The 26,218-nt window shown below is 55.7% G+C and overlaps 2 protein-coding genes across 5 annotated transcripts in view; one reads left to right on the top strand and one right to left on the bottom strand.

Annotated features, from left to right (window-relative positions):
- Positions 1–26,218, bottom strand: part of RAB10 (RAB10, member RAS oncogene family) — a 196,742-nt gene that overhangs the window by 77,892 nt on the left and 92,632 nt on the right. The gene's annotated exons all lie outside the window — the stretch shown is intronic.
- KIF3C (kinesin family member 3C) overlaps positions 1,296–26,218 on the top strand; it is a 31,006-nt gene continuing 6,083 nt past the window's right edge. For all 4 annotated transcript variants that reach the window (XM_063123689.1, XM_063123687.1, XM_063123686.1 and 1 more), the window contains exons 1-4: positions 1,296–2,715; positions 23,620–23,721; positions 23,991–24,113; positions 25,985–26,103. In XM_063123689.1, the coding sequence (XP_062979759.1) occupies positions 1,303–2,715; positions 23,620–23,721; positions 23,991–24,113; positions 25,985–26,103 (1,757 nt within the window). In that variant the 5' untranslated portion in view covers positions 1,296–1,302. The remainder of the gene's footprint in view (positions 2,716–23,619; positions 23,722–23,990; positions 24,114–25,984; positions 26,104–26,218) is intronic.

The following is a 26,218-nucleotide window of genomic DNA, read 5'->3' as shown; positions in this document are numbered from 1 at the left end:
CGCCCCGCCCATCCACCCCGCGCTCTGCCCAGCCCTGCGCACGACCCCCAAGGGACCACATCCAAACCGAACAGACGAGAGGCGCAAGTGAGCCTGACGGGGAAGGTGTTTTCTAAAGGGCCTCAGAAAAGCAGCCGCGTGCCCAGATTTATTTGTGTGTGCTTATTTCAATAAATAAATAAGTAAATCAATAAATAACAAAATCTATGCTGTTTCCCTTTAAAAACAAAAACCTAAAGCAGTTTTCCAAATAAAATCGTGATACAACGCAGCGGAATTCCGAAGGAAAACCATCAGCGCTGCCCGCAAGATGCCCGCAGTCCCACCGCGGCTGGCTGGCTGGCTGGCTGCCGCGAGAAGCGGGGGAGCCTCGTCCGGGGGGCTCCCCTGCGCAAAGGGCCCCGAGGAAGGGGCCGGGGATGAAGCGGGGACGGAGCTTTGCCTCTCAAGAGCTTCCCCAGGGCCGAGGGGGCGGGGAGGCCTGTTTCAGGAGGCGCCCGGCCCGGCCCGGCCCGGCCCTGGGTACCAGCCGGGGCTTGCAGCAGGAGCCGCGCGCTTCGCAGCATCCTTCTTCTCGCGCAACAAAGGCAGGACTACAGCCCCCAGCATGCTTTGCGAGGGGCGGGAGGGGTGGTCGGGAGGGGCTGGTGCGCCCAGCCCGGGGTGGGCAGGGCCTGGGGACCCGAGGGAGCCGCCCCCGCCCGCGCCCGCGCCGTGCTCCCCCTCCCCTTCCCTCCCACCAGGTCCAGGGCAGCATCGCCCGGGCCCTCCCCTCCTTCCCTCCCTCCCCGCCTCCCGCCCCTCCCCGCCGGTTCCCCTGCCTCGTTCGCTCACATCCTCGCAGGGCGGCGGCGGCGGCGGCTGCAATGAATGAGCGTCCGGCGCAGCGACCCGCGAGCCCCGGCGCTGGCCCGCAGCCGCGCGGGCGCCCCGGCAACTAGGCGGCAGGGAAGGCGGGCGAAGGCGCCGAGCGGGCTGCCCCGCCGCCCCCCTCTCCCTCCCTCCCTCCCTCCCTCCCCAGGATGCGCCGGCCTGGGCGCGGGGTGGTCCAGCGCAGGAGGCGCCCCGGGGCGCGCGCCTAGCCGCCTCCCCCATTGTGCCCAGCGGCGGTCCGCGTGAGCGCAGCGGCGGCGGCAGCGGCAGAAGCGGCCGAGGCAGCAGCGCCCAGCCCGGCCGCCGCCCCCGAGGGGAAGCGCTCATGCCCCGCGGCGCCGCCGGCCCCTGACAGTCCCACGGGCCGAGCCGAGCCGAGCCGAGCCAAGCCAGGGGGGGCGGCCGGGCCGGGCCAGCCGCGCGCTCGCCATGGCGCACCGGCCCAAGAGCAGCGAGGCGCTGAAGGTGGTGGTCCGCTGCCGGCCCATGCACCGCAAGGAGGAAGCCGCGGGCTACGAGCGGATCCTGGACCTGGACGTGAAGCTGGGCCAGGTGACGATCCGCAGCCCCAAGGCCGCGCCGGGCGAGCTGGCCAAGACGTTCACCTTCGACGCCGTCTACGACGCCGGCTCCAAGCAGGCCGACCTGTACGACGAGACGGTCCGGCCCCTGGTGGACTCGGTGCTGCAGGGCTTCAATGGCACCATCTTTGCCTACGGCCAGACCGGCACCGGCAAGACCTACACCATGCAGGGCGGGTGGGCCGACCCCGAGAAGCGGGGCGTCATCCCCATCTCCTTCGAGCACGTCTTCACGCACATCTCCCGCTCCCAGAACCAGCAGTATCTGGTGAGGGCCTCCTACCTGGAGATCTATCAGGAGGAGATCCGCGACCTCCTGGCCAAGGACCAGAGCAAGAAGATGGAGCTGAAGGAGAACCCGGAGACGGGGGTCTACATCAAGGACCTCTCGTCCTTCGTGACGAAAAACGTCAAGGAGATCGAGCACGTCATGAACCTGGGCAACCAGGCGCGGTCGGTGGGCAGCACCAACATGAACGAGTACAGCTCCCGCTCCCACGCCATCTTTGCCATCACGGTGGAGTGCAGCGAGGCCGGCCCCGACGGCGAGGACCACATCCGGGTAGGGAAGCTCAACCTGGTGGACCTGGCGGGGAGCGAGCGGCAGAGCAAGATGGGGGCCCAAGGGGAGCGGCCCAAGGAGGCCTCCAAGATCAACCTCTCCCTCTCCGCCCTGGGCAACGTCATCTCCGCCCTGGTGGACGGCAAGAGCACCCACATCCCCTACAGGGACTCCAAGCTCACCCGCCTCCTGCAGGACTCCCTCGGGGGCAACGCCAAGACCATCATGGTGGCCACGCTGGGCCCGGCCTCCCACAGCTACGACGAGAGCTTGTCCACCCTCCGCTTCGCCAACAGGGCCAAGAACATCAAGAACAAGCCCAGGGTCAACGAGGACCCCAAAGACACGCTGCTCCGGGAGTTCCAGGAGGAGATCACCCGGCTGAAGGCCCAGCTGGAGAAGCGGGGCATGTTGAGCAAGAAGCAGCGGAGGAACAGCCGCAGGAAGAAAGCCGCGGACGGGGAGGGGAGCCCCGAGGCCGAGGACCACGAGGACCATGAGGACGGGGGCCTGGAGAAGAACATGAAGCATTACTTGGAGGAGCAGAAGGAGAGGCTGGAGGAGGAGAAGGCGGCCATCCAGGACGACCGCAGCCTGGTGAGCGAGGAGAAGCAGAAGCTGCTGGAGGAGAAGGAGAAGATGATCGAGGAGTTGAGGAGGGAGCAGGAGGCCACGGAACTCCTGGCCACCAAGTACAAGGTAAGCCTCGGTCCCAGGCCCCTTTCCCAGGGGGCGGCACCCGGCCATCTCTTTCTGGGCGTTCTGCTCCCATCGCACAGGTAGGGGGCACTGGGGGGACTCCGGCTCCCCAAGCGCCACCCAGCGTGCCAGTGGGCCCCCGGGCGAGTCTTTCGGGGAGCCTTCGCCCATGAGCTGGGCCTGGACTTCCCTGCCCACGATCTCAAACACCCTCCCTGTCTTCATGGGGGCCACTGCTCGCCACTGCTCAGCAGGAGGAGAGGATCCGGTGTCTCGGGGAGGCTAGAACCAAGGCTAATAATGCTGCGTCTGCTGGACCACCTTGGGTTTTGCAGCAGTGAGGGGCTTGTGCCGGCCACCGGGGCCGCTGGGCCTCGGCTTATGCGCTGTCATATGTCAGATTCCTTTGCACGGGCTGTCAGGCGCGGCTCCATCTGGCCCTCACGTGGGAGGGGGCTGAATTGCGGGGCAGCCAAGCCCAGGAGGGGGTCTTTGGTGCTCAGTGCTGGCGGGTTTGGGCTAATGAGCGCCCCCCCCTCTCACAACAAAGCAGCACCGAAGAAAATGCCATCTCCATCTCTGTGTGGAGGTGACCTCCTGCGTATGCATTGGCCAGCAGAGCCGGGAGGCTGGCCAATGGGATCCTGCCATTCTGATGGGGTTTCCTTTTGTCTCTGCAAGTGGGTGTTGACAAGAGGGGCTGCCCCCTCCCTCCCGGCCACTTTGCCCGCAGCATCCTGGGGGCTTTCCGGTCCGTCTGTCCACCCCCCCACCCCGTACCCTGGGCTGCTTGTGCCCCCCTCCTGCTGGATCCCCTGTGCCTGGAGGAAGGGGGGGACTGTCGAGGGCCCTTTCAGCTGGCTCTCCCTGTGCTGAGTCTCGGCTCCTGCCTGTGGGCGATGGGTTGGGTGGTCCCTGAGTGGCCTCCCAGGCTGAGCCAGGAGCGCTGCACGCCACCGGTGCCTCCATCCCCGGGGCCAGGGCGTGGCTCAGACCTCCACGCCCCGGGCTCCTGCTTTCCGCTCAAGTCGTGGCCTCTCCAAGAACAGAGGGGGCGCAGCGTCTCACCGGCTCTGCGCAGCAGAGCGCACTTTGGATGTCCATACTGGGGGCTCAGGGTGGTCCCCCCTGGTAGCACAAAGCCAAGGTCACCGGGGGGGGGGGGCTCAGGAGAGAACCCAGGAGTTCTACCTCCCAACCGGTCCTCCCCCACAGAGAACCTGGCTCCCACTAGCCCGCCCCGTTCCTCTCCCAGAGGTGGTTAAAGAACCCAGGAATTCACAAACACACGCACGCACGCAGTGTAGATCAAAGCTTAATTTGAGCGTGTGAGTTCATCATAAAGAAGACAGTGTCTCTGAGGACACAGAGGGCTCCCCCCCCCGCTCATTTCTGTGTAATCCCAGGTGGGAGGATGGTGGAGGGCGTGACGCTGGGCCAACCTGAGCCCCGGCACCTCTCCTCTGCGAAAGCAGGTGCTGCTCAGGGGGCCTCCAGCAGCCTTGCGCAGCGTTGGGGTCCCTCCTTGCATCCCCCGTGAGCGGCTGCCTCAGTGCCCACCCTCCTGGGGCTTGTGCAGGCACTCGGGGGCTGAAGCGGCCCAGAGCGCCACTGGGGCTCAGCTGCACCGCCCCTTTTCACTGTCGGAAACATATTCTCCATCCTCGAGCTTGTACGGTAATAGCAGGCTCTGTGGCCTTAGAGGCTGACTGTGTGAACACGTGTGCACGGAGGTGGAGTGCGTGTATAGGCAGAGAGGGGCTGCAGGCCCCCTGCCCGCTTTCTGGCTGTGCAGAGAGGGCTTGCGAGGAGGCCAAAGCCGCCACCCCCGGGTGCAGCACCCCTGGCTCAAGGAATTCCGGTCTGGATCTGACCAGCAATGTTGTGGGGAGGGGGAGGGGAAAATGGATGATGCTGAGGTCTAGGCTGAGGGCCTCCCACTTGCCTGGACTCCCTTTCCTATGTCCTCTGTGATTGGCTAATCTCCGGTGAGAGAACAGCACTCTGTACGTGCCCAGAGACACTCTCTTCTAGGTTATTACGTCACAGGTATGAAAGTATGCTCCAGCGCTAAGCCCCTGGGACCCTCGATTCGCTCGAATCCCAGAAAGCTGTGGTGAGACGCCAGCCCTTTGCATATGCTTAGAGGCACTCCCTTCTTTGTTACTGCTGGGCGCGCGGCTCTGGAAATGCCTGGCCCAGCCCCACAGGCGTCCAAGGAGGCCCTCTCAGGTGGGGGGTCCTCACGGCCTCGAGGGGACAGCTTCAGCACCCGGCTGACCTCTTGCCATTGTGCAGGGGCGGAAGGGCACCGAGCAGAGTGGGGGCAGCCGGGGCAACGGCCGTTGCCTGAATGGCCCCTCTGTCCGGCACGGGCGCCCTCGCCGTGGACAAGCACAATGCTGTGAGCCAGCACCAAGCCCACGCGGCCCTGGGCCAGGGGCGGCACTCGAGAATAAAGGGGGCCCTTGTGTGCCAGAGAGAGGCAGCTTCACAGGCGGGGGTGGGTGGGGAGGAAGGAGGGGCATGCAGGGAATCCCCCACACACAAACATGCCCGAGAGGTCGGTTTGTGCCTCCCCAAATCCAGCGTTGTCAGTGAGCAGGGCCCCACGGCCGAGGGCTGGCCAGGCTCGGAGCCCTGGCAAGGATGTGGCCCTGCTCCGGCACGTGGACAGGCCGGCTGGCCTTCCCACGTACCACCTCCATCTCTCCCCTGGCAAGCCTCCCCTCGCAACCCCCCTGCCCCGGCGTGCGCCACCCTGAGCTCGGCCGGCCCACCCAACGCTCTTTGCTTGGGCTGCCAGGGGCTCTCTGTGGCGACAGGCCTTCCCCTCTCACAAGGGGCGTCTCGCAGCACGTCTCCTTGGGAGCCAGAAACTTGGCCGAGGCCTTCCAAAGGTGCCCCGTCATTCTGCCAGGCCTCCTTCCTCCCCACCGGCTGTAGCCAGTGGGGCCGGGATGTGCTGCAGACAAGCTGAGGGTGAGCGTAGGCCAAGGAGCCAGTGGAGGAACAGCGTCATGCAAACTCATTGACAATTTCAATACAAGCCTCCCCTCCTTCCTCCAAGCCATGAAGTGCGTTAGCAGGTGACGGGGGTCCCTCTCCATCAGGGCATCCCTTTTCCTCTCTGTGCCATTTTGTACCCCTCTCTGGCTCCCCTGCCCCCTTCCAGCTTGAGCTGAGGTCTTCTGAGCGCGCGTCTGTTTTGCATCCCAGAGCTAAATGCTCCTGAAGACACAATATTAGAGGGGAAGAAAGGCTTCCCAGGCCCCGTCTTGCTGCCGCCACCATGGGTGAAGCAAAGTCCCTGGTCCCAGTGCCCGCCTGGCTGTCTCAGGGCCAGGAAGCGCAATTACGCTCCCGGGCAGGCGGGATGGGAACGGCAGGAGAAGAGGACGGTCCCGCACTTGGACGCCCTGCTAGTTACCTGGGGACACTTGCCACTCGCCACAGTGGCAAGCCACGCAGCTATGTCATCGGACAAATTGGCCTTCAGAACATTTTTCATTCCACAGAAATGGTCCGGAGCGTTCAGAGCCGAAACAAAACGAGTGCCCTTAACCCCTCACCCCCTCCGTTGTACCCTGGCAAGATGGCATGGAACCCGAAGGCCATCCTGTGGGGCTCTTGGGACCCCGGGAGGTCTGCGCACGGCTTCGCGTGAGGCTGTCAGGCCAGGAGCCCAATGGCCACTGATCTCCAGGGCTCAAGGCCAACGTCTACGTCTGCCTCCCCCAATCTGGCTGGTCTGACTGAAGCAGCGTTAGCAGGGGAGGGCCGTGAATGGCTTCCTGCCCAGCGCGGGTGCAGCGTGCGCTCTGCCACGGAGCCGTGGTTCGTACTAGGATTGGGTCCGGAAAGCGAGCAAGAGCTCGAGGGAGACCCAGATCCTTCCTCCTTTCTCCTCTGTGGCTCATAGAATCATAGAATAGCAGAGTTGGAAGGGGCCTACAAGGCCATTGAGTCCAACCCCCTGCTCAAGGCAGGAATCCACCCTAAAGCATCATGTGCTGGCGCATCGTTGCATTCGCGTTGCATTCGCAGGCATGTTGTTGCACGAGCATCTTCTGCTTGAAAACAGAACATGGTGTGTGCGTAGGGGGGAGGGGCAGCGGCAGCAGTGCGTTGCCACTGTCTTCCTCCCGTGCGTGAAGGCATCGTCTCCTAGCCGCGGTCTTTAGAAACAGACTTGCCGGGGAGGGGAGGCTGACCTAATTTTGACAGCGACTGAATTGTGGGTCGTTTGGCTAAGCAGAGTAACCGGCGCTCCAGACTGGCCTTCCTCTGGGAATCTGTGCGCGTGCAGTGCAGCTCCGGAGATGTGATTCTTCCTGGCAGAACCGTCTGGTGGGGAAGGTGGCCGCGTTGTGCTAATAGCGCAGGGAGGCGGTGGGGAAGGAACGACGGGGCCGGGCATCGAAATGCAGCTCTTCGTCCATCGCAGCACTGAACAGGAGGTGGCTGCTGGGGGGCTTTCAGGCTGAGCTCAGAATGGGTCCCGTTCCCCCCCCCCCTTTCGCTTGGGCAAGGCTCTGTGCGCGTTGGAACAGGCGCAAGGCCGGGACGTTGCGGAGGGCCCAACGTTGCACCTCTTGATTGTTTTTGTTTTAGAGTGCGTTTCCAGCCCTTCTAGTTTGAAAACGGGCTTAGAAGCAGCAGTGCCAATGCTGGGCGAAATCCTAGAATCCTAGAATCATAGAATAGCAGAGTCGGAAGGGGCCTACAAGGCCATCGAGTCCAACCCCCTGCTCAATGCAGGAATCCACCCTAAAGCATCCCTGACAGATGGTTGTCCAGCTGCCTCTTGAAGGCCTCTAGTGTGGGAGAGCCCACAACCTCCCTAGGGAACTGATTCCATTGTTGTACTGCTCTAACAGTCAGGAAGTTTTTCCTGATGTCCAGCTGGAATCTGGCTTCCTTTAACTTGAGCCCGTTATTCCGTGTCCTGCACTCTGGGAGGATGGAGAAGTGATCCTGGCCCTCCTCTGTGTGACAACCTCTCAAGTATTTGAAGAGTGCTCTCATGTCTCCCCTCCATCTTCTCTTCTCCAGGCTAAACCTGCCCAGTTCTTTCAGAATCTCAGAAGCCGGAGGGGGAGGGGCTGAGCCACCTTGCCAGGGGCCGAGGGCGCCCCCGAGCGCCAAGCCTCTCCCCCTGGTTAGCAACATTGACCATCGCCCTCCCTTTGCCCACCTCCTCGTCCCTGTAAAACTACGCCTCCTGGCTCTTTCGCCCTTCAGGTGGTCTTAGAACAGGAGTGGCCAAGATCTTCCAGCCGGAGGGCTGAATTCATTTTTGGAGAAGCTGGGGGGAGGGGGGGGCTGAAGGCAAAAGGGGGCAGGGGTGGGAAGGCCAAAGGCACAGGGCCAACATGCTCACCGTCCAGCAGCTTGTAGCATAAATGTCTCACTGTAGAATGGGGACAAAAACTGACCCCCTGTGCAAAAATGATTGGTGGTTGGAGGAAGGGAGGGCAGGGCCTCCTGGGGAGCCCCTGGGACCACAGGTGGATCCACATCTTGCAATGCAAAAGGCCTTCCTTAAAACACACACAGACACAGACCCTTTGCCCATCCTAATGACAGGCACTTGGGTAGTCTAAGCCAAATCTGCTGTTGTTCTTTCCGTGGTGCTGAAGGAACTCGGGAGAGAGAGAGAGAGAAGGCTGATCTTTTCAACCCTGTATTTCTGGGGGTGGGGGGACATGTCATGAGAATGGAAGGCACCAACATTTGCCTCTTTTTAATTTATTTATTTATTTATTTATTTATTACATTTCTATACCGCCCAATAGCTGGAGCTCTCTGGGCGGTTCACAAAAATTAAAACCATTCAAAGTATAAAACAACAGTATAAATCCATAATATAAAATACAATATAAAAGCTCAACCAGATAAAAACAGCAGCAATGCAAAATGACAAATTTAAAACACCAAGTTAAAATTTATTTATGGACTGTTAAAATGCTGGGAGAATAAAAAGGTCTTCACCTGGCGTCTAAAAGCATATAATGTAGGTGCCAAGCGACCCTCCTTAGGGAGCTCATTCCACAGCCGGGGTGCCACAGCAGAGAAGGCCCTGCTCCTGGTAGCCCCCTGCCTCACTTCCTTTGGCAGGGGCTCGCAGAGAAGGACCATAAGGTGACCCTATGGAAAGGAGGACTGGGCTCCTGTATCTTTAACAGTTGCATAGAAAAGGGAATTTCAGCAGGTGTCATTTGTATATATGGAGAACCTGGTGAAATCCCTTATTTATCACAACAGTTAAAGCTGCAAGAGCTATACTAGAGTGACCAGATTTTAAAAGAGGGTAGGGCTCCTGCAGCTTTAACTGTGGTGATGAAGAGGGAATTTCACCAGGTTCTCCATATATACAAAGGACACCTGCTGAAATTCCCTTTTCAATACAACTGTTAAAGATACAGGAGCCCTGTCCTCCTTTTCATAGGGTCACCCTATTTTTAATGATCTTCTCTTTTCATTTTCTTGTCTTCCTGCATCCCCCTTTTCCTACATTTCTTTCCATTCACACAGATTTCTCCCTCCCAAAATAGCCCGTGTAGGGGGCGGTTGTTTTTTAAAGTGGTTTATGTCTCAAAGGTGGGCCAGCCCAAAATTTCCATATTTACAGAGTTGCAGGTATGTAGCTCATTGCAGAGCTGAATGTCCCCCCACCCCCACCCAGATACACACCCACAGTCCTGGTCTGCAAAAGAACATCCCCCCCCCCCTCGGGCTCTGATCTCCAAGCGGCCTGGTTCTGATGTGGGCAGTGACGTCACAAGCCCCCCTCCCCTGCTTACTATGCCCCCCCTGCACTATTGTCTTTCCTACGGGCACCATTTTATCAGTATGTGTTGATTATTTAATTTGTACAAATCCCTTTTGTCTATTTTTTTTAAAAAAAGATTGAAATATTTACACAACAGAATTGAACTGGGGGAAAAAACATTTCCGTGCAAGTTTCCGTGCCTTTTCCCATCTTTCTGGTGGCGCTATTTTATCACCTTATCTTCTCATAGCCCTTGAACACTTTAAAATGTTTTTTTTAAGATATTAAAGTAATTGCACAATAGCAAATTTAAAAATTTAAAAATGGTGAGCTCAAATGAAGGATCTTGTTCACACTCACATCCCTGTGTTACCCAAGTGGATGAAACACATTTATTTTTTATTTCTTGAAATATTTCTATATTAAAATCCCTAAGCAGTTCACCGTGTGGGAAGGACACACAGGAAAAGTGTCCCAAGAGAGGGAGGCCCGTGGCAGGCCCACAGGCAGCTCCCGGTGGAGGAGCAGTGGAGGCGCGAGCAGCCGGGGTGGGTGGGGGTCTGGAAGCTCCCTTCAGCGCTGGCCTTGGCTGCTCATTCTCCATGAATTTTTTTTGGGGGGGGGGATTATGCCAGCGAAGTGAGGTATCGCGCAACCTCAGCAGCAAGGAAATGTCACCAGCTTCTGATTTCCTTGTCAGAGGAGCAGAGCTAATGATTAGTTTAAACCTGGGGTCGTTTGTGGCTGAGAGCAAGGAGTGTCCTTTTAAAGGCTGGAAGTACTTTTCCACAATGTTATCAGCGTGATATGGGGAAGGGCGGCGTAGGAGTCACGGCAGTGGAGAACTCTTCGAGTGTGACATGCGCAGAGCGACCCCAGAGCCTGCAATATCTGGGAAATGGACGCCACGGTCTCCATCATGGGCTGCATGTTTTCAAGAGATGCTGGTTCACATGCATTTGTATGTGTCTCCCTTTTTGTGTCTTGCTCACACGCGCACGCAAGCTATCGAATGCTGGGGAGTGGTTGGGAATGACTGAAAGAATCACCCGCTTTAGGGGAGGGCGGTAGAACAGCTTATTTATTTATTTATTACATTTCTATACCGCCCAATAGCCAGAGCTCTCTGGGCGGTTCACAAAAATTAAAAACATTCAAAGTATAAAACAACAGTATAAAACCATAATATAAAATACAATATAAAAGCTCAACCAGATAAAAACTGCAGCAATGCAAAATTACAAATTTAAAACGCCAAGTTAAAATTTATTTATAGATTGTTAAAATGCTGGGAGAATAAAAAGGTCTTCACCTGGCGTCTAAAAGCATATAATGTAGGTGCCAAGCGAACCTCCTTAGGGAGCTCATTCCACAGCCGGGGTGCCACAGCAGAGAAGGCCCTGCTCCTCCTGGTAGCCATCTGCCTCACTTCCTTTTGCAGGGGCTCATGGAGAAGGACCCCTGAAGATGACCTTAGGGTCCAGGCAGGTACATATGGGAGGAGGTGTTCCTTCAGATCGCCTGGCCCCAAGCTGTTTAGGGCTTTGAATGTTAATACCAGCACTTTGAATCAGGCCCGGACCTGGACTGGCAGCCAATGAAGTTGTAAAAGGACTGGCGTAATGTGATCTCGCCAGCCAGTCCCTGTTAGTAAACGGGCTGCCCTGTTTTGTACCAGCTGAAGCTTCCGGACCGTTTTCAAGGGCAGCCCCACGTATAACGCATTGCAGTAATCCAAACGAGAGGTTATCAGAGCATGGATCACGGTAGCTAGGCTATCTCTGTCCAGATAAGCTCATCACATCCCTTGCAATTCCATGGCTCAAGCAAAGCATGCGCACGAATGTCCCCTTGCCTGCACACAAGGTCAGTGGACGGCACAAGCCCTTCAAGCATTTGTGTGGATCAGCAGCCTTCTTGGGGCACCACAGTAACAGCCACGTGCAATCAAAAAGCCCCCCCCCCCCGGTCCCCTTGTGCTTTGAGAGTCGTGCGCTCGCAGCCTCTGCGCTGTTGCAAGAGATCTGGCAGCACCGCCTCACGTCGTGTGACGCACCGGCTTGGGGAGGTAAAACGTCTTGGGCCGGCTCTGAATGTGCCCATGGGCAAATGAGTGGGGCGGTTTGGCATGGCCGCTGGACGTGCCCTTCCAGGTGTGGCACTTCTGGCCTTGAGCCAGCCTGAGACCTGGGCGCTGAGCAATCCCAGCCCATATCCATCAAAGTCCAGGCCTCCTGGCCTCCTGCTGAAACTGACCCGGCAGGCAGATGGCTTTATTTATTTTTTTTATTTATTTATTACATTTTTATGCCGCCCAATAGCCGAAGCTCTCTGGGCGGTTCACAAAAATTAAAACCATAAAAAGCATAATAAAACAACTAACAGTCTAAAAACACAAATACAAAATACAATATAAAAAGCACAACTAGGATAAAACGTGTGTGTAACCCCTTCCCCCCCCCCATACGTTTTTATGTGATTTTAGACTGTAAGCCTCTAGGTAGGGTATCGCTGTTTTATTTGTATATTCTGTACAGCACCAAGAACATTGTTGGTGCTAAATAAATAAATAAATAATAACCACACAGCAGAAATTGATATAGGTTAAAATACAGAATTAAAACAGCAAAATATAAATTTAAGTTAAATTAGGTGTTAAAATACTTAGAAAATAAAAAGGTCTTCAGCTAGCGACGGAAGGAATATAGTGTAGGCGCCAGGCGGACTTCTCTGGGAAGCTCATTCCACAGCTGGGGTGCCACAGCGGAGAAAGCCCTGCTCCTAGTAGCCACCAGCCTCACTTCCTTTGGCAGGGGCTCACAGAGAAGGACCCCTGTGGATGACCTTAAGGTCCAGGCAGGTACATATGGGAGGAGGCGTTCCTTAAGACCAAAAGGCAGAATAGAATTCATTGGAACGAGGGGTTGTGAAGGCCTCCTGCACGAGCGACGTGGAATCTGAACTGGATCCCTGTATGGAGGGGAATCGGTGCCTGTGGCTGCCGACCAGCAGCCACGCAAGGCAGCCACGCAGTCACTCCCGTCTGTGGCTGGAGGACGGGCGCTTCTGGCTCCAGGATGCTGGGGCAGGCCAGAGGGCCTGGCGCTCTCTCCCGCTGTGCCTCGCTCCTCCCTGTCAGATCTAGATGACAGATTGCTGAGCTAGATGGAGTGGCGGAGAAGGCGTCGTCGTCTTCTGCAGATGCTGCAGCATATTCCAGGGAGAGAGAAGTGGGAGTGGAAAGAGGGGAGAGCATGAGCGAATGTAAAAAGAGAAGAAGAAGAAGAAAAAGATCGTAGTTTATTGGTCCCTGTTGGGTGGCTGAGGAGCTTTCCTGTGCCAGGCAAGACAGGGCCGCACGCCCCGAGGGGCCTTTCCATCGTCCCACCTGGGGCTCCCCAGGCTGGCAACCACGCTGTGCTGAGCGCTGCGCCTCCAGAACACAGACCGAAGGAGGCCTTGTGTGTGCGTCGCTCTCTCATGCTCTGAGGAGCACACGGAGATGGGAGAGGGTCCCGCTCGAGGCGGCTGAGCTGAAAAATGTTCCCCAAGCCCTCCAAGGCACGTGGCTGAGCCCTATGAAGAGAGACTGAAAGAACTGGGCATGTTTAGCCTGGAGAAGTGATGATGGAGGGGAGACATGAGAGCACTCTTCAAATACTTGAAAGGCTGTCACACAGAGGAAGGCCAGGATCTCTTCTCGATCCTCCCAGAGTGCAGGACACGGAATAACGGGCTCAAGTTAAAGGAAGCCAGATTCCGGCTGGACATCACGAAAAACTTCCTGACTGTTAGAGCAGTGCGACGGTGGAATCAGCTACCTAGGGAGGTTGTGGGCTCTCCCACACTAGAGGCCTTCAAGAGGCAGCTGGACAACCCTCTGTCAGGGATGCTTTAGGGTGGATTCCTGCACTGAGCAGGGGGTTGGACTCGATGGCCTTGTAGGCCCCTTCCGACTCTGCTATTCTATGATTCTATAAACTGTCTTGGGGCGGGGAACATTTTAAGGTCAAAAGATGGTCTCGAAATGTTTTTATAAATTTTAAAAAAATTAAACCGGAGAATTCTGTTTGGGTTTAAAATGGCTGGGGTTTTTTTAAATTACGTAATAACCACTTTTACTCGGCTTAAAAAACAACAAACATTAGAGATTAAAAGGTGTCCCTAAACTACAAGCCCATGATAATGCGGGTTGCCTGCTTTCACAACCTTATTTATTGTATTGCAAACGGGAGAGGAAAGTGTACCCGTATTCCAGCCTTTTAAAGCCTGCTTGTGAATTCATGAAGCCGATGGTTAAATCAGAGCTGTGTGTAGCTCATCTTGCAGATGAATCGCATGGGCTTCAAGACATGGATTGCCTCGGATTAAGAAAGTGGTGCTCTGCGTTTGTGTTGCACGGTGGTAATCGATAGAGGGGCCCTTCAGGTGGGGCTCAGGTGTCAGTTCCCAGTGAAACACTGTGATGTACTTACGCAGCCGCCCCAGAGCCAACGTAGGTAGCAACAGCCGAGCGCCACCAGCTTTGAAAAGCCTTTTGAGACACCCCCACCTTCCAGCACCCATGGAGAAAACCGAGGGAGAAATGGCTACAATGCACAGACAGGACATTGTGTGCGTGTGCACGTGGGAGAGAGAGGGAGAGAGAGAGAACATCGTTAGAGCCAGGCCAGCTGAAGCCCCTCGGCTGCTGCCGGTGACCTATATACTATAATATATACAGGGTATGTGGAGCAGAGGCCCCCCTGCGCTGGAGCCAGGAAGCAGGGGAAAGAATAATAGAATCATAGAATAGCAGAGTCGGAAGGGGCCCACAAGGCCATCAAGTCCAACCCCCTGCTCAGTGCAGGAATCCACCCTAAAGCATCCCTGACAGGTGGTTGTCCAGCTGCTTCTTGAATGCCTCTAGTGTGGGAGAGCCCACAACCTCCCTAGGTAACTGGTTCCATTGTCGTACTGCTCTAACAGTCAGGAAATTTTTCCTGATGTCCAGCTGGAATCTGGCTTCCTTAACTTGAGCCCGTTATTCCTTGTCCTGCACTCTGGGAGGACCGAGAAGAGATCCTGGCCCTTCTCTGTGTGACAACCTTTTAAGTATTTGAGGAGTGCTCTCATGTCTCCCCTCCATCTGCTCTTCTCCAGGCTAAACATGCCCAGTTCTTTCAGTCTCTCTTCATAGGGCTTTGTTTCCAGACCCCTGATCATCCTGGTTGCCCTCCTCTGAACATGCTCCAGCTTGTCTGCATCCTTCTTGAATTGTGGAGCCCAGAACTGGACGCAATACTCTAGATGAGGCCTAACCAGGGCCAAATAGAGAGGAACCAGTACCTCACGTGATTTGGAAGCTCTACTTCTATTAATGCAGCCCAAAAGAGCATTTGGCTTTTGGCAAATGCCGTTCTCGGGGAGGGGACAGCTCCCCCCCTCCATTCTGGGGGGGGGGGACAGCTCCTGGCCCCTGCCTCCCCCCGCCCCACCCCCATCGCTGGCATTGAGGAAGGAGCCATTGCTCCCTTTCCAAAGCTGGACCTCACACAAGCGACCCCTCCTCCGTCCCTTTGTCCTCCCTTGACCTGGGCAAATGGGTGCCAGGGCTCACAGGTGCCTTCTCAGCCACGCCCTCTCACCTGGCAGCCCCCTGGCTCCTCCGCTTGGCTTCACTGCTCAGTCAGGGCCCAGAAGTGTCAGCAGGTGCTACTAGGTATGCTGTTAAAGCGTGCCCTCCGCAGGTATTCATCAGCTGACTCCACCCGGGGCTGCTTCTTAATGAGCAGAGAACCCCTGAATGCCCCCCCCCGTGGCCTTTGCCTCTGAGCAAGTACAATCCCCGTTTCCACACGAGACACCCAGAGGTTGCCGCGGATGGTGACCCTTCCTTTTCTGCCCACGCTGAGAGGCCGGGGCTCGCGGCACCTCCTGGGCAAGCCGGCTTGTCAAGGAATGGGCTTTGTGCAACCAGCTCCTCGTGCGTGCTGTGCTCCGTTTTGGAACCGTAACCTGTGTAGGCAGGGCGGCGTTGCACTGGCCTTCACCATGCACCCGTGGGTGCCACCTAACGATGGAAATGTTTTCTCCAGGTTGTAAAGACGTGTTAGATTTCGCTCTTGGTGTCCCAATAATTCTTTGGCAGGCTCCACCCCGAGGTCCTGCGCAATGAGATGCCATTAATCTGCAAGCGCTTTTCCATGCGGCGGATGCTTTGCTCACTTAGCCCGCTGCAGCCCGTGCGTTCGGTCCCGTCTGTGTTCAGCCGCGGCTCCAGCGCAGTCCTCCTGGTCCTCGTTCTCTGCAGCCTTTTAGACACCTCGTGAAGCAAGGCGGAGGAGGGGCGATGCTTTTGTCGATTTCTCTTTGGTTTTGCTATATTTATGAATCCATTATGACATTGATATCCCACCCTTTCACTTCTTACATGGTCTCCTTCCTCTACAGTTTCTCTTCACAACAACCCTGTGAAGGGTTGGGCTGAGAGGCTGTGAGTGGCTCAAAGTCACCCAGAGAGCTTCATGGCTGAGTGGAGAATAGAACTTGGATCTCCTGAGTCCCACTTTAACCACTATACCACACTGCCGCTTTCTCTCTCTTTCTCTCTCTGTGTTTCTTTCTTAGTCTGCTGACTGCGTTATTGTTGCAGCCCGGCATGTTATGTTAGGCCGTCGGCTGCCTTTTCAGATTGATGCTCTTAGCTCCGCATTATTTGTTTTGATTTCACAGATCTTATTGTAAGTGGCTTTAAAGTCTTTTAGTGAAATAATTTCCAAATGAATGAGTGAGTAAGAGGTGGCCCCTGTGGGCAAGGAGCCCTGGGCCTGCTAGTCCGCTCCTTCCTTGGGCTTTGATACCTAGAAGCCTCTGCCTTCCTCCTGGCCTGACCAGCTTTTCATCCAAGGTAGGCAATTTCCACGGAAAGCTTATTTCACTGCTGAGCTGGCTCGGATTTCTGCAGATATAATCCCACAGATTACAATAGGCCGAAATTGGCTTACCTCCAAGGACTTGGTTTAACTGGATTGTGCATCTGCGGCGGATGGGAAATTTGCCCTAATGGATAACCAAAATCTATCGTGTTGTAATTTAAACTCAGTGATGCTTACCTTTCTGGCACCGCAGTGCAGCAATAGTGGTCACCCCCACATCCACCATCCTTTTCTTATTGTGGCCTGATCCAGTCCCCTGCCTGTCCTCCCCCCCCCTACTCTGGCTGAGCTGGAGGCCTCAAGAGCCCCACCCCACCCCAAGCTTCCGCCCTCCATTCCGAATGCTCTTCTGCCCTGGCTGGCAGGTTCCTCTCTCTTGGCCCATTTTATCTGTGGCACGTGAAGAACCTGTGTGGCACACTGAGAAGCTGGCAGGCGGAGAAAGGGAGGCTGCCTCTTGCGGGTAGGCAGAGAGGCCAGGTTGTCCTGGGGGGTGGGGAGTGGAGTGGGGGGGGGCAGGCCAGCTTGCTCTACATCGCAGAGGCAGGGAGAGCAAGGCTCCTTCTCTAGACTCCTCCTCCGCCCTAAACATAGAATCATAGAATAGCAGAGTTGGAAGGGGCCTACAAGGCCATCAAGTCCAACCCCCTGCTCAATGCAGGAATCCACCCCAAAGCATCCCTGACTGATGGTTGTCCAGCTGCCTCTTGAAGGCCTCTAGTGTGGGAGAGCCCACAACCTCCCTAGGTAACTGTAGGGTGACCATATGAAAAAGAGGACAGGGCTCCTGTAACTTTAATAGTAATGTAGAAAAGGGAATTTCAGCAGGTGTCAATTGAAGAGGGTGAAATTCTCTCTTCATCAACACAGTTAAAGCTGCAGAAGCCCTGCCCTCTTTTGTAGCTGGCCACTCTACTATAGCTAGTGTAGCTTTAAATGTTGTGATGAAGAGGGAATTTCACCCTCTTCAGTTGACAGCTGCTGAAATTCCCTTTTCCACTTTACTGTTAAAGATACAGGAACCCTGTCCTCCTTTTCATATGGTCACCCTAGGTAACTGGTTCCATTGTCATACCGCTCTCACAGTCAGGAGGTTTTTCCTGATGTCCAGCTGGAATCTGGCTTCCTTTAACGTGAGCCCATTCATAGAATCATAGAATAGTAGAGTTGGAAGGGGCCTACAAGGCCATGGAGTCCAACTCCCTGCTCAATGCAGGAATCCATTGAGGATTGCACCCTTAGATAGACAGAATGCTCCTTCCTTATGGGAAATACCTTAGGTACACAGGGAAAGGGAAAGGCTGGAGCAAATGTGGACACTCCATCTTCAGATAAAACTATCTAAAGTAAAAGGTGTAGGAAATCTCTCTTCCTCAGCCCAATGACAATATCATAGAATCACAGAGTGGAAGGGGCCTACAAGGCCATCGAGTCCAACCCCCTGCTCAGTGCAGGAATCCACCCTAAAGCATCCCTGACAGATGGTTGTCCAGCTGCCTCTTGAAGGCCTCTAGTGCGGGAGAGAGAACACAACCTCCCTAGGTCACTGAGGACATGAGAATAAGAGTGTGGCCGGTGGAGGGATGGGGGCATGGAAGGGGACTTGTTGGTGCTGGGGAAGGGGGCACAGGGACCATTTTGGGAATGGAGGAAGCTGCCTTCTACCTGTTCAGGTGCCGGAACTAGGCCTGAGGTGGCGTTCCCTCCCCTTGCCCCGCTTTGTGCTGCACTTCCAAACCACCCGCCTTCAAGAGGACGTGGTCCCGTGGGCCTCTAAGAGACTCACACCAGCCATGGAGCGTGCCTTGGACGCTCTCTTATTATTATTTATTTATTTATTTATTTATTTATTTATATAGCACCATCAGTGTACATGGTGCTGTACAGAGTAAAACAATAAATAGCAGGACCCTGCCGCATAGGCTTACATTCTATTAAAATCATAGTAGAGCGATAAGGAGGGGAAGAGAATGCACCAAACAGGCAGTATAAAAGTCAGAACAAAATCAAGTTTTAAAAGCTTTAGGAAAAAGAAAAGTTTTTAGCTGAGCTTTAAAAGCTGTGATTGAACTTGTAGTTCTCAAATGTTCTGGAAGAGCGTTCCAGGCGTAAGGGGCAGCCGAAGAAAATGGACGAGGGTCGTGTGAGGCCAGCAGAAGCCTTCCCAGAGTTGGTTTGCTTGGGAATGCAGCTGGGTGACCCTATGGAAAGGAGGACCAGGCTCCTGCATCTTTAACAGTTGCATAGAAAAGGGAATTTCAGCGGGTGTCATTTGTATGCAGGCAGCACCTGGTAAAATTCCCTCTTCGACACAACAGTTACAGCTGCAGGAGCCCTGCCCTCTTTTGTATCTGATCACAAGGGCAGGGCTCCTGCAGCTGTAACTGTTGTGTTGAAGAGGGAAATTCACCAGGTGCTGCCTGCATACAAATGACACCTGCTGAAATTCCCTTTTATTTTATTTATTTATTTATTTATTACACTTATATACCGCTCCCATAGCCAGGGCTTTCTGGGCGGTTTACAGAAACTGTATCTTTAACAGTTCTATGCAACTGTTAAAGATACAGGAGCCTGGTCCTCCTTTCCATAGGGTCACCCTAACAAGTGGGTGGTAAAGTCCACCTAAGCCTTAAATTCTGAGGTGAAATGCTGGCACGGCGCTGAAAGTGAATAAGTAGCATCAAGGAGCATTGAAAAGAACGTTGAAGAGGGAGTTTCTACCCAGGACGTGGCCAGGGGACCCACTACTGTGGTCCTGGAGGAACTGCGGCCAAACATAGCACATGAACCAGTGACCTAGGGAGGTGGTGGGCTCTCCCACACTAGAGGCCTTCAAGGGGAAGCTGGACAACCCTCTGCCAGGGATGCTTTAGGGTGGATTCCTGCATTGAGCAGGGGGTTGGACTCCATGGCCTTGTAGGCCCCTTCCAACTCTGCTATTCTATGATTCTATGATGGCCCTGCTGGATCAGGCCAAGGCGGGCTCTCCTCGCCCAGCGTCCTGCTTCCCCCAGTGGCTGACCAGATGCTTCTGGACGCCCACTGGCAGAAGAGGAGGTGGGCAAAGGCCCTCTGCCACATTTCTTCCCCAGCAATCGGTACGCAGAGGCAGGCGCTGCCTGTAAGTATAGTCCTGATGCTGCTCCCCAGGCACATCAGGGTGGGCAGCAGTACCCAGAGGCCAAGGCCAGTGTGGCGGGATCTAGGAAGGTGGCTGCCTTTGCCACCCCCATCAAGCATCTCAAGGGGGGGGAGACACAAGCGGCTGAACCTATTTTCTGCAGAGGCCCAGCCTTCTTGTTGCACATGGGGGAGCGCACATTTGCTGTCCAAGGCTCGGGAGACGCCATGAGAGCTGACTCGTGCCTACTGGGAGAGAGGAAGGCGGGAGGAGGCTGTTTCAAGGGACAGCGGGGCGGCACAATCCCCCAGGAAACGCAGCGGCCTCTGACAATGGGTGCTGTCCTACTGCATCGTCTGCCGGCCGGCCGGGTAGAGGCCTCTTTCTTGCTCCAGTTCCCCCATTCGAGGGGAATCTCGGAGGGGAATCGGACCCTGGCAGGGCCCCGCGAGGTCTCTCCAGTTCTAGGTTTTCAGAATGCCGACGTGTTTGGATAATCAAGATGTTTTGGCACCCGAGGCAGGAAATCTAGCTGGCAGCTCCTGATGGGCACCCTAATTAGCATGGGAACGCCATCTAGCCGGCGGTTCTCCCGTGCCAGCCCCACTGAAAAGGGTTGAAGAGCTCACAAAAGAGGCAGAGGTCAGGAGAGAACATGGAAACATGCACGTCCTAACCCCCGGCAGACACCCTTCCATGTCCATCCATCTGGCCCAAGCCCACATTAATACTTGCAAAATTTCCAAAATCCTGCAAGCCCCCCCTGACCCAGCTCATGTTCAGCATAAAACCCAGTTAAAAAAACTAGTGCCTGGCGTGAACGGGATGTGGGCCTGCACTTGTTAAAAACCTCTGGCCCAGCCAGGGACGGGCCCAGTAGCTGTAGTGCAGCCCTTGGCGGTAAAGCAGGGGCCGACGTGGTGATCGCGGAGCCTGGGATGGGGCTGCCCTTGAGGCCGGCTGCTCCCTGGGTGCAAAACTGGAGTCCCATCCCAGGCGTTGTTGGCGTGGGCTTGCCTTTCGCAACCTGCCTCCCTCCCTGGTAGAGGATCCCACGGGCTGCTCTCTGGGAGACACGCAGGAAGGCTGGCTTGCAAGCTGAGCGTGCATCTGCCCAGCACTCAGCAGCAGCTGCGGGGCCCAGCAACCGGGCGGAAGGAAGTGGTGCTGGCCGTGGGCCAGGGCAGTCTGGGATGTGTCAGCACCGCGGCCAGGGAACAGAGGCAGATGCTGCTGCTCAGAGCACCTTCAGCTTCGGAGGCCTGAGCCTGGCTGGGTGTTTGCGGGGCGTGGGGCGTCTCTGACTTTGACGGCTCTTTCTCACTAGGCAGGCAGAAGAGCACTCGTAAACCTGAGATGGGGATGGGACCCCAGGGGACCCTCCCATGACCCCCTCCCCCTGCTCGTAGGCAGGAAATCCCAGCAATCCCGGCAGATGCTGGCAGACGCTCCCTGCAAAGCCTCCCACAGTCGTCTCAGGGTAGCCGGAGTTGTGGCTGATGAAAAACCCCCCCTTATTTCTGTGCAGTGTAACCGAAGTCAGCCTTGGTGCGGCCTTATTTCTTCTGCTCGTGCGTCTCCTTGTGGCGGTTGGAAGAGGGCCGTGGGGGCTGCCCTTAGCACTGTTTCTCGTTTCTCGACCACTTCTTGCGTTGGGATCAATTTCAGATCCTCCTCCGCTTTGCCACCCCAGCAGCCTCACAAGGCGGGCCGCTTTCTTCTCATTTTTACAGGGAAGGGCGCTTAGGCCTAGAGCACCACCCTGTGAACCACCCAGAGAGCTCCGGCTATTGGGCGGTATAGAAATGTAATTAATAAATAAATAAAATAAATAGGCAGAAAGCGGGCCGGTGGCTTCGTTGGGATTTGGACCAGCCCTTATCCCGGCTCAGGCACTGTGCAAATATCCCAGGTTCACTTATCCACTATCAAAACTTTCAGAGGAACGGAAAATGCATGATTGCATTCCCATCTTGAATGAATGAATGAATGAATGACGTTTAAAAACCATGAGCCCTGGGGTCCTCTGAACAGGATTGGGCCCAGGGACTGAATCCTTCCCTGCGTGCTATTTCCAGCCACATAGGCTTACATTCTAATAAAATCATAATAAAATAAGAAGAAAGGGAAGAGAATGCACCAAATAGGCACAGGGGACAATAAAACTAACAGTGTGAAAGAAAGAACAAAGTCAAGTCGAATTCTCTGGTGAAAAACCCTCAAGTTTTATTTTCGTACAGGGAGGAAAAACGCATCAAAACATGAACTTGGCTCGTGGGTGCCGGACGTGCTCCCTTTGCTCTTTCACTCCCTTTTCAGGGTGGATCCAGATGTGCAGGGCTCGCCAGGGGTGCTTTAGCAGTTGCCAAGCCCTGGGAGCCAAGCTGAACCCGGAGTGCTTCCCTTTCAGGCCTCTTTGGCACGGCGGCTTCTGTGTGCCCTGGCTTCGGTGGCCATGTGAAAGCCGTCTCCACAAGCAGGACTCACTCTGGGCCATCAGCTCTTTGCAGGCTGCCGCACGGGTGGCTTTTAAGGAGCGGATCTGAACCAGGTTCTTCACATCAGTTCTTAGGCGGCCACCTCAGCACATGGCCGGGAGGGCAGGAATGCAGCAGCGGCTGCTGTGCTGGCAGAGAAGCTCCGGTTCAGCTGTAGGACTCCAGGCCCTGTTGGACTCTAAAGCCCATGAGAAGGAGCAGCCGACACCCACCGTAGGAGTGTGATCTTCGCGGCGTCTCCATCGAACACTGGCTATGCCATCCATCACCTGCCATGAGTGTAATTTTTCTTGCTAGAAATAAAATATGTCAGGTTCATAGCTTGGGGGTTCTTTTAGATCCATCATTGTCACTTGAGGCTCAGGTGACCTCAGTGGCATGCAGTGCCATCTACAAACTCCGGTTGGTGGCCCAGCTACACCCCTATCTAGACAGGGATAACCTGGCTTCAGTTGTCCATGCTCTGGTAACCTCCAAGTTAGATTACTGCAATGCACTCTACGTAGGGCTGCCTTTGAAGACGGTTCGGAAGCTGCAGCTCGTGCAAAATGCAGCGGCCAGATTGATTTCAGGAACCAGAAGGTTCGACCATATAACACCTGCTCTGGTCCGCTTGCACTGGCTGCCTGTATGTTTCCGAGCCCAATTCAAGGTGCTGGTTGTGACCTATAAAGCCGTACACGGCTTGGGACCACAGTACCTGATGGAACGCCTCTCCCGAAGTGAATATACCCAGTCACTACGTTCAACATCTAAGGTCCTCCTCCGGGTGCCTACTCCGAGAGAGGCTCGGAGTGTGGCAACGAGGGACAGGGCCTTTTCGGTGGTGGCCCCCAGACTATGGAATGATCTCCCTGACGAGGCTCGCCTGGCACCAACGCTGCTATCTTTCCGGCGCCAGGTTAAGACTTTCCTCTTTGCCCAGGCGTATGATGGCACATCTTAATCACCCACATGTTTAGGGTTTTTTTAAACTGTTTTTAATGCTTTATGTGTGTATGTTCTGTATTTTAGAATTTTAAATTTTGTATACTCGTTTTTAATCTCAATTTTAGAATTTCTGTAAACCTCCCAGAGAGCCCTGGCTATGGGAGCGGTATATAAGGACACGGAATAACGGGCTCAAGTTAAAGGAAGCCAGATTCCAGCTGGACATCAGGGAAAACTTCCTGACTGTTAGAGCAGTGCGACAATGGAACCAGTTCCCTAGGGAGGTTGTGGGCTCTCCCACACTAGAGGCCTTCAAGAGGCAGCTGGACAACCATCTGTCAGGGATGCTTTAGGGTGGATTCCTGCATTGAGCAGGGGGTTGGACTCGATTGCCTTGTAGGCCCCTTCCAACTCTGCTATTCTATGATTCTAAGTGCAATAAATAAAATAATAAATAAATAAATAAATAGACCCCTTCAGATGAATTCAGTCACGGGGTGGGGTGGGGGTGAGGGGTGGGACCTTTGCTCACCTGACTCCAGCGCCAGAGAGGATGGGAGTGCGGGCGTGTTCCGGCCTGCCCTCCGCTGTCCATGCAGACCCAGAGGAACCCCTGATCTTTGCCTGCTCTCTCCTTCCTTCCTTCCTTCCTTCCTCCAGGCGATGGAGAGCAAGTTGCTGATTGGTGGGAGGAACATCATGGACCACACGAATGAGCAACAGAAGATGCTGGAGCTGAAGAGGCAGGAGATCGCAGAGCAGGTAGAGACGGGACGGGGGCTTGGCTGACAGCAAACTCCCGCCCAGCCAGGCTGGGATGCATGTGGCCTTGGCCAGCCGACTCCATCCACAGCCGGCATCCCACCCGAAGCGCACGGCAGCCTTCCCTTCGCTGGAGGCGCTCTGCCTGTGCAGGAGAGAAGCAGGGCGGGATGTGGGCTGGGCTGGGCGACCCTTGGCCCTGGCTGCCAGGGGCTGCGCACGGCTCTCAGCATCAGCATCTGGGGTCCTTTCCTTGGTCCCCGACACAGAAGCGGCGCGAGCGTGAGATGCAGCAAGAAGTGCTCTTGCGCGACGAGGAGACCATGGAGCTCCGGGAGACGTTCAGCTCCTTGCAGCAAGAAGTGGAGATCAAAACCAAGAAGCTGAAAAAGGTGAGGGGGTGGTCAGGGATGCTGGGGCTGGCGGCCGTCAGGCGGCAGCAGCAGCAGCAGCAGAGAAATCCTTTGGAGGGTCTCTCGGGTCTCTCGCTTTCGCTACACACAGTTCAAGTATGCGGCCTTTGTTGGCCAAGGATCCGGGCCCATTCAGAGCCAAACTGGCCTTCCGCGCAGGCTGCACAGTGAAGGGCCTGTCAGACTGGCAGAAACTTGGCCGAAGCGTTGGGAAAAACAAGGGCTGCCTTTCATGTGGCAGCTGAGGCCGGGGAGGCCTCTCCTGCGCTGCCGCTCCTCCTCGGGATCACTCTCTGGCCAAAGTTTGCTGTTATGACAGCTGTGACATGGGTCGAGAGAGTGACTGGACTGCAGGGACCCCTAGAGCTGGGCACACCATGGGCCTTCATGGGCTCCCCACTCCCCAGAGACCCACCGCGTTCCTGCGTGCGGTGACTGTTGGTGAAGGTCAGGCTGCCGTGGGGTGGGGTGGCCTTGGGTAGCCGCAGCATTGACACCAAGGCCATTTCCCTGTAGCGCTGACCGGGGCAAGACTGTGGTCCTTCTCGTTAGCAATTAGAAGAACATCAGAAGAGCCCTGATGCTGGACCAGACCGAGGGTCCATCCAGTCCAGCACAGGGGCTGAACAGCTGTCGACCAGGGACCCACAAGAAGGATATGGTGCAACAGCACCCTCTCACCCATGTTCCCCAGCAACTGGTGCACACAGGCTTATTGCCTATATTTTGAAGACTTTGGATATCACTGATAAGACTAAGAGGGCTTAATTAATCCAGAAGGAGTGAAATATTTTGCCTCTATGAAGGCTAGGACTTTAGGGAGCTGCCATTTTTCCAGGACAGAACCTTCGTCCACCTAGCTGAGTAGAATCACAGAATAGTAGAGTTGGAAGGGGCCCACAAGGCCATGCAGTCCAACCCCCTGCTCAATGCAGGAATCTACCCTAAAGCATCCCTGACAGAGGGTTGTCCAGCTGCCTCTTGAAGGCCTCGAGTGCTGTTCACTGGGCTGGCAGCAGGACTCCAAGGTGGCCTCAGGCAGAGAAGGGTCTCTGCCCCTCACCTGCTGCTTGACCCTTTTCACTGGAGGTGCTTCCAGGGTTGGGGTGGTGGTGCTGGGACCTTCTGCCTGCAAAGGTGGGGGGCTGCTCCTCTGAGCCGTGCGACCGCTGCAGACGCTGTTCGCTACCAATAAAGGGAACGTGGCCATGAGATACCTGCTGAATCTCTCCTTGCCCCTTGAGTGACCAAAAGCACAATTTGGGACTAGGAAGTCGTAGCGACCGTGTAGGAGAGAAGGGGGGGGGCTTCCAAGTCAGCACCTGCCCCCCGAAAGATCTGTAGCACCAAACTACACGCGGCGCTAAGCATGTCGCGTGAAGTTGCCTGCATTTTTTTAGAATTGCCAATAACAGCCACAGGTGGCCCTAATCAGGACCAGTGCACAGGGAGGGGGTTTAGCCTTGTGCCATGATCCTAATGAAAATCCCCCACACACACACCCAGACTGCTGTTGGGGCCTTCCCTCCTGAACCAAGTGCAGGAGGCAAAAGGCTGGATGCCCACGGTCCCCCTGCGGCTGCCATGGCAAAAGAGTCCTGCAAGCTCAAGGGATGCGTTTAGCACAGTATTCCCCATCTTGGGGAATACTAAGTTATTGAGGAATACATAGTTAATGGTGGGGTGTGTGTGTGATGGGAGTTGTCGTCCAAAACCATCTGGAGGGCCACAAATTGCCCACCCCTGATTTAGTGGCCCTCAGTCTATGCTTTGGAGGCTTCACTCCCCGCGGGGAGGGGCTGTGTCACTGGCCCGTTCCCTAAATGACCCCCCCTTTCTTGCCACGGCAGCTCTATGCCAAGCTCCAGGCTGTGAAGGCGGAGATCCAGGACCAACACGACGAATACATCCGCGTGCGGCAAGACCTGGAGGAGGCGCAGAATGAGCAGACGCGGGAGCTGAAACTCAAGTAGGTGCCGGGGCCGGCTGTGATGAGACGCGGCTGTGTGTGTGCTTGGGGGGGGGAGCTGAGAGTAGAGGAGCCCAAGCAAAGTTGAGGCCCCCCCTGCTGCTGCCGCTGGCAG

Source organism: Elgaria multicarinata, chromosome 4 (genome assembly GCF_023053635.1).
Source record: "Elgaria multicarinata webbii isolate HBS135686 ecotype San Diego chromosome 4, rElgMul1.1.pri, whole genome shotgun sequence".
Lineage (NCBI taxonomy): Eukaryota > Metazoa > Chordata > Lepidosauria > Squamata > Anguidae > Elgaria > Elgaria multicarinata.
The sequence above is the reverse complement of the archived record's forward strand: the minus strand, read 5'-3'. Positions and strand labels throughout refer to the sequence as shown.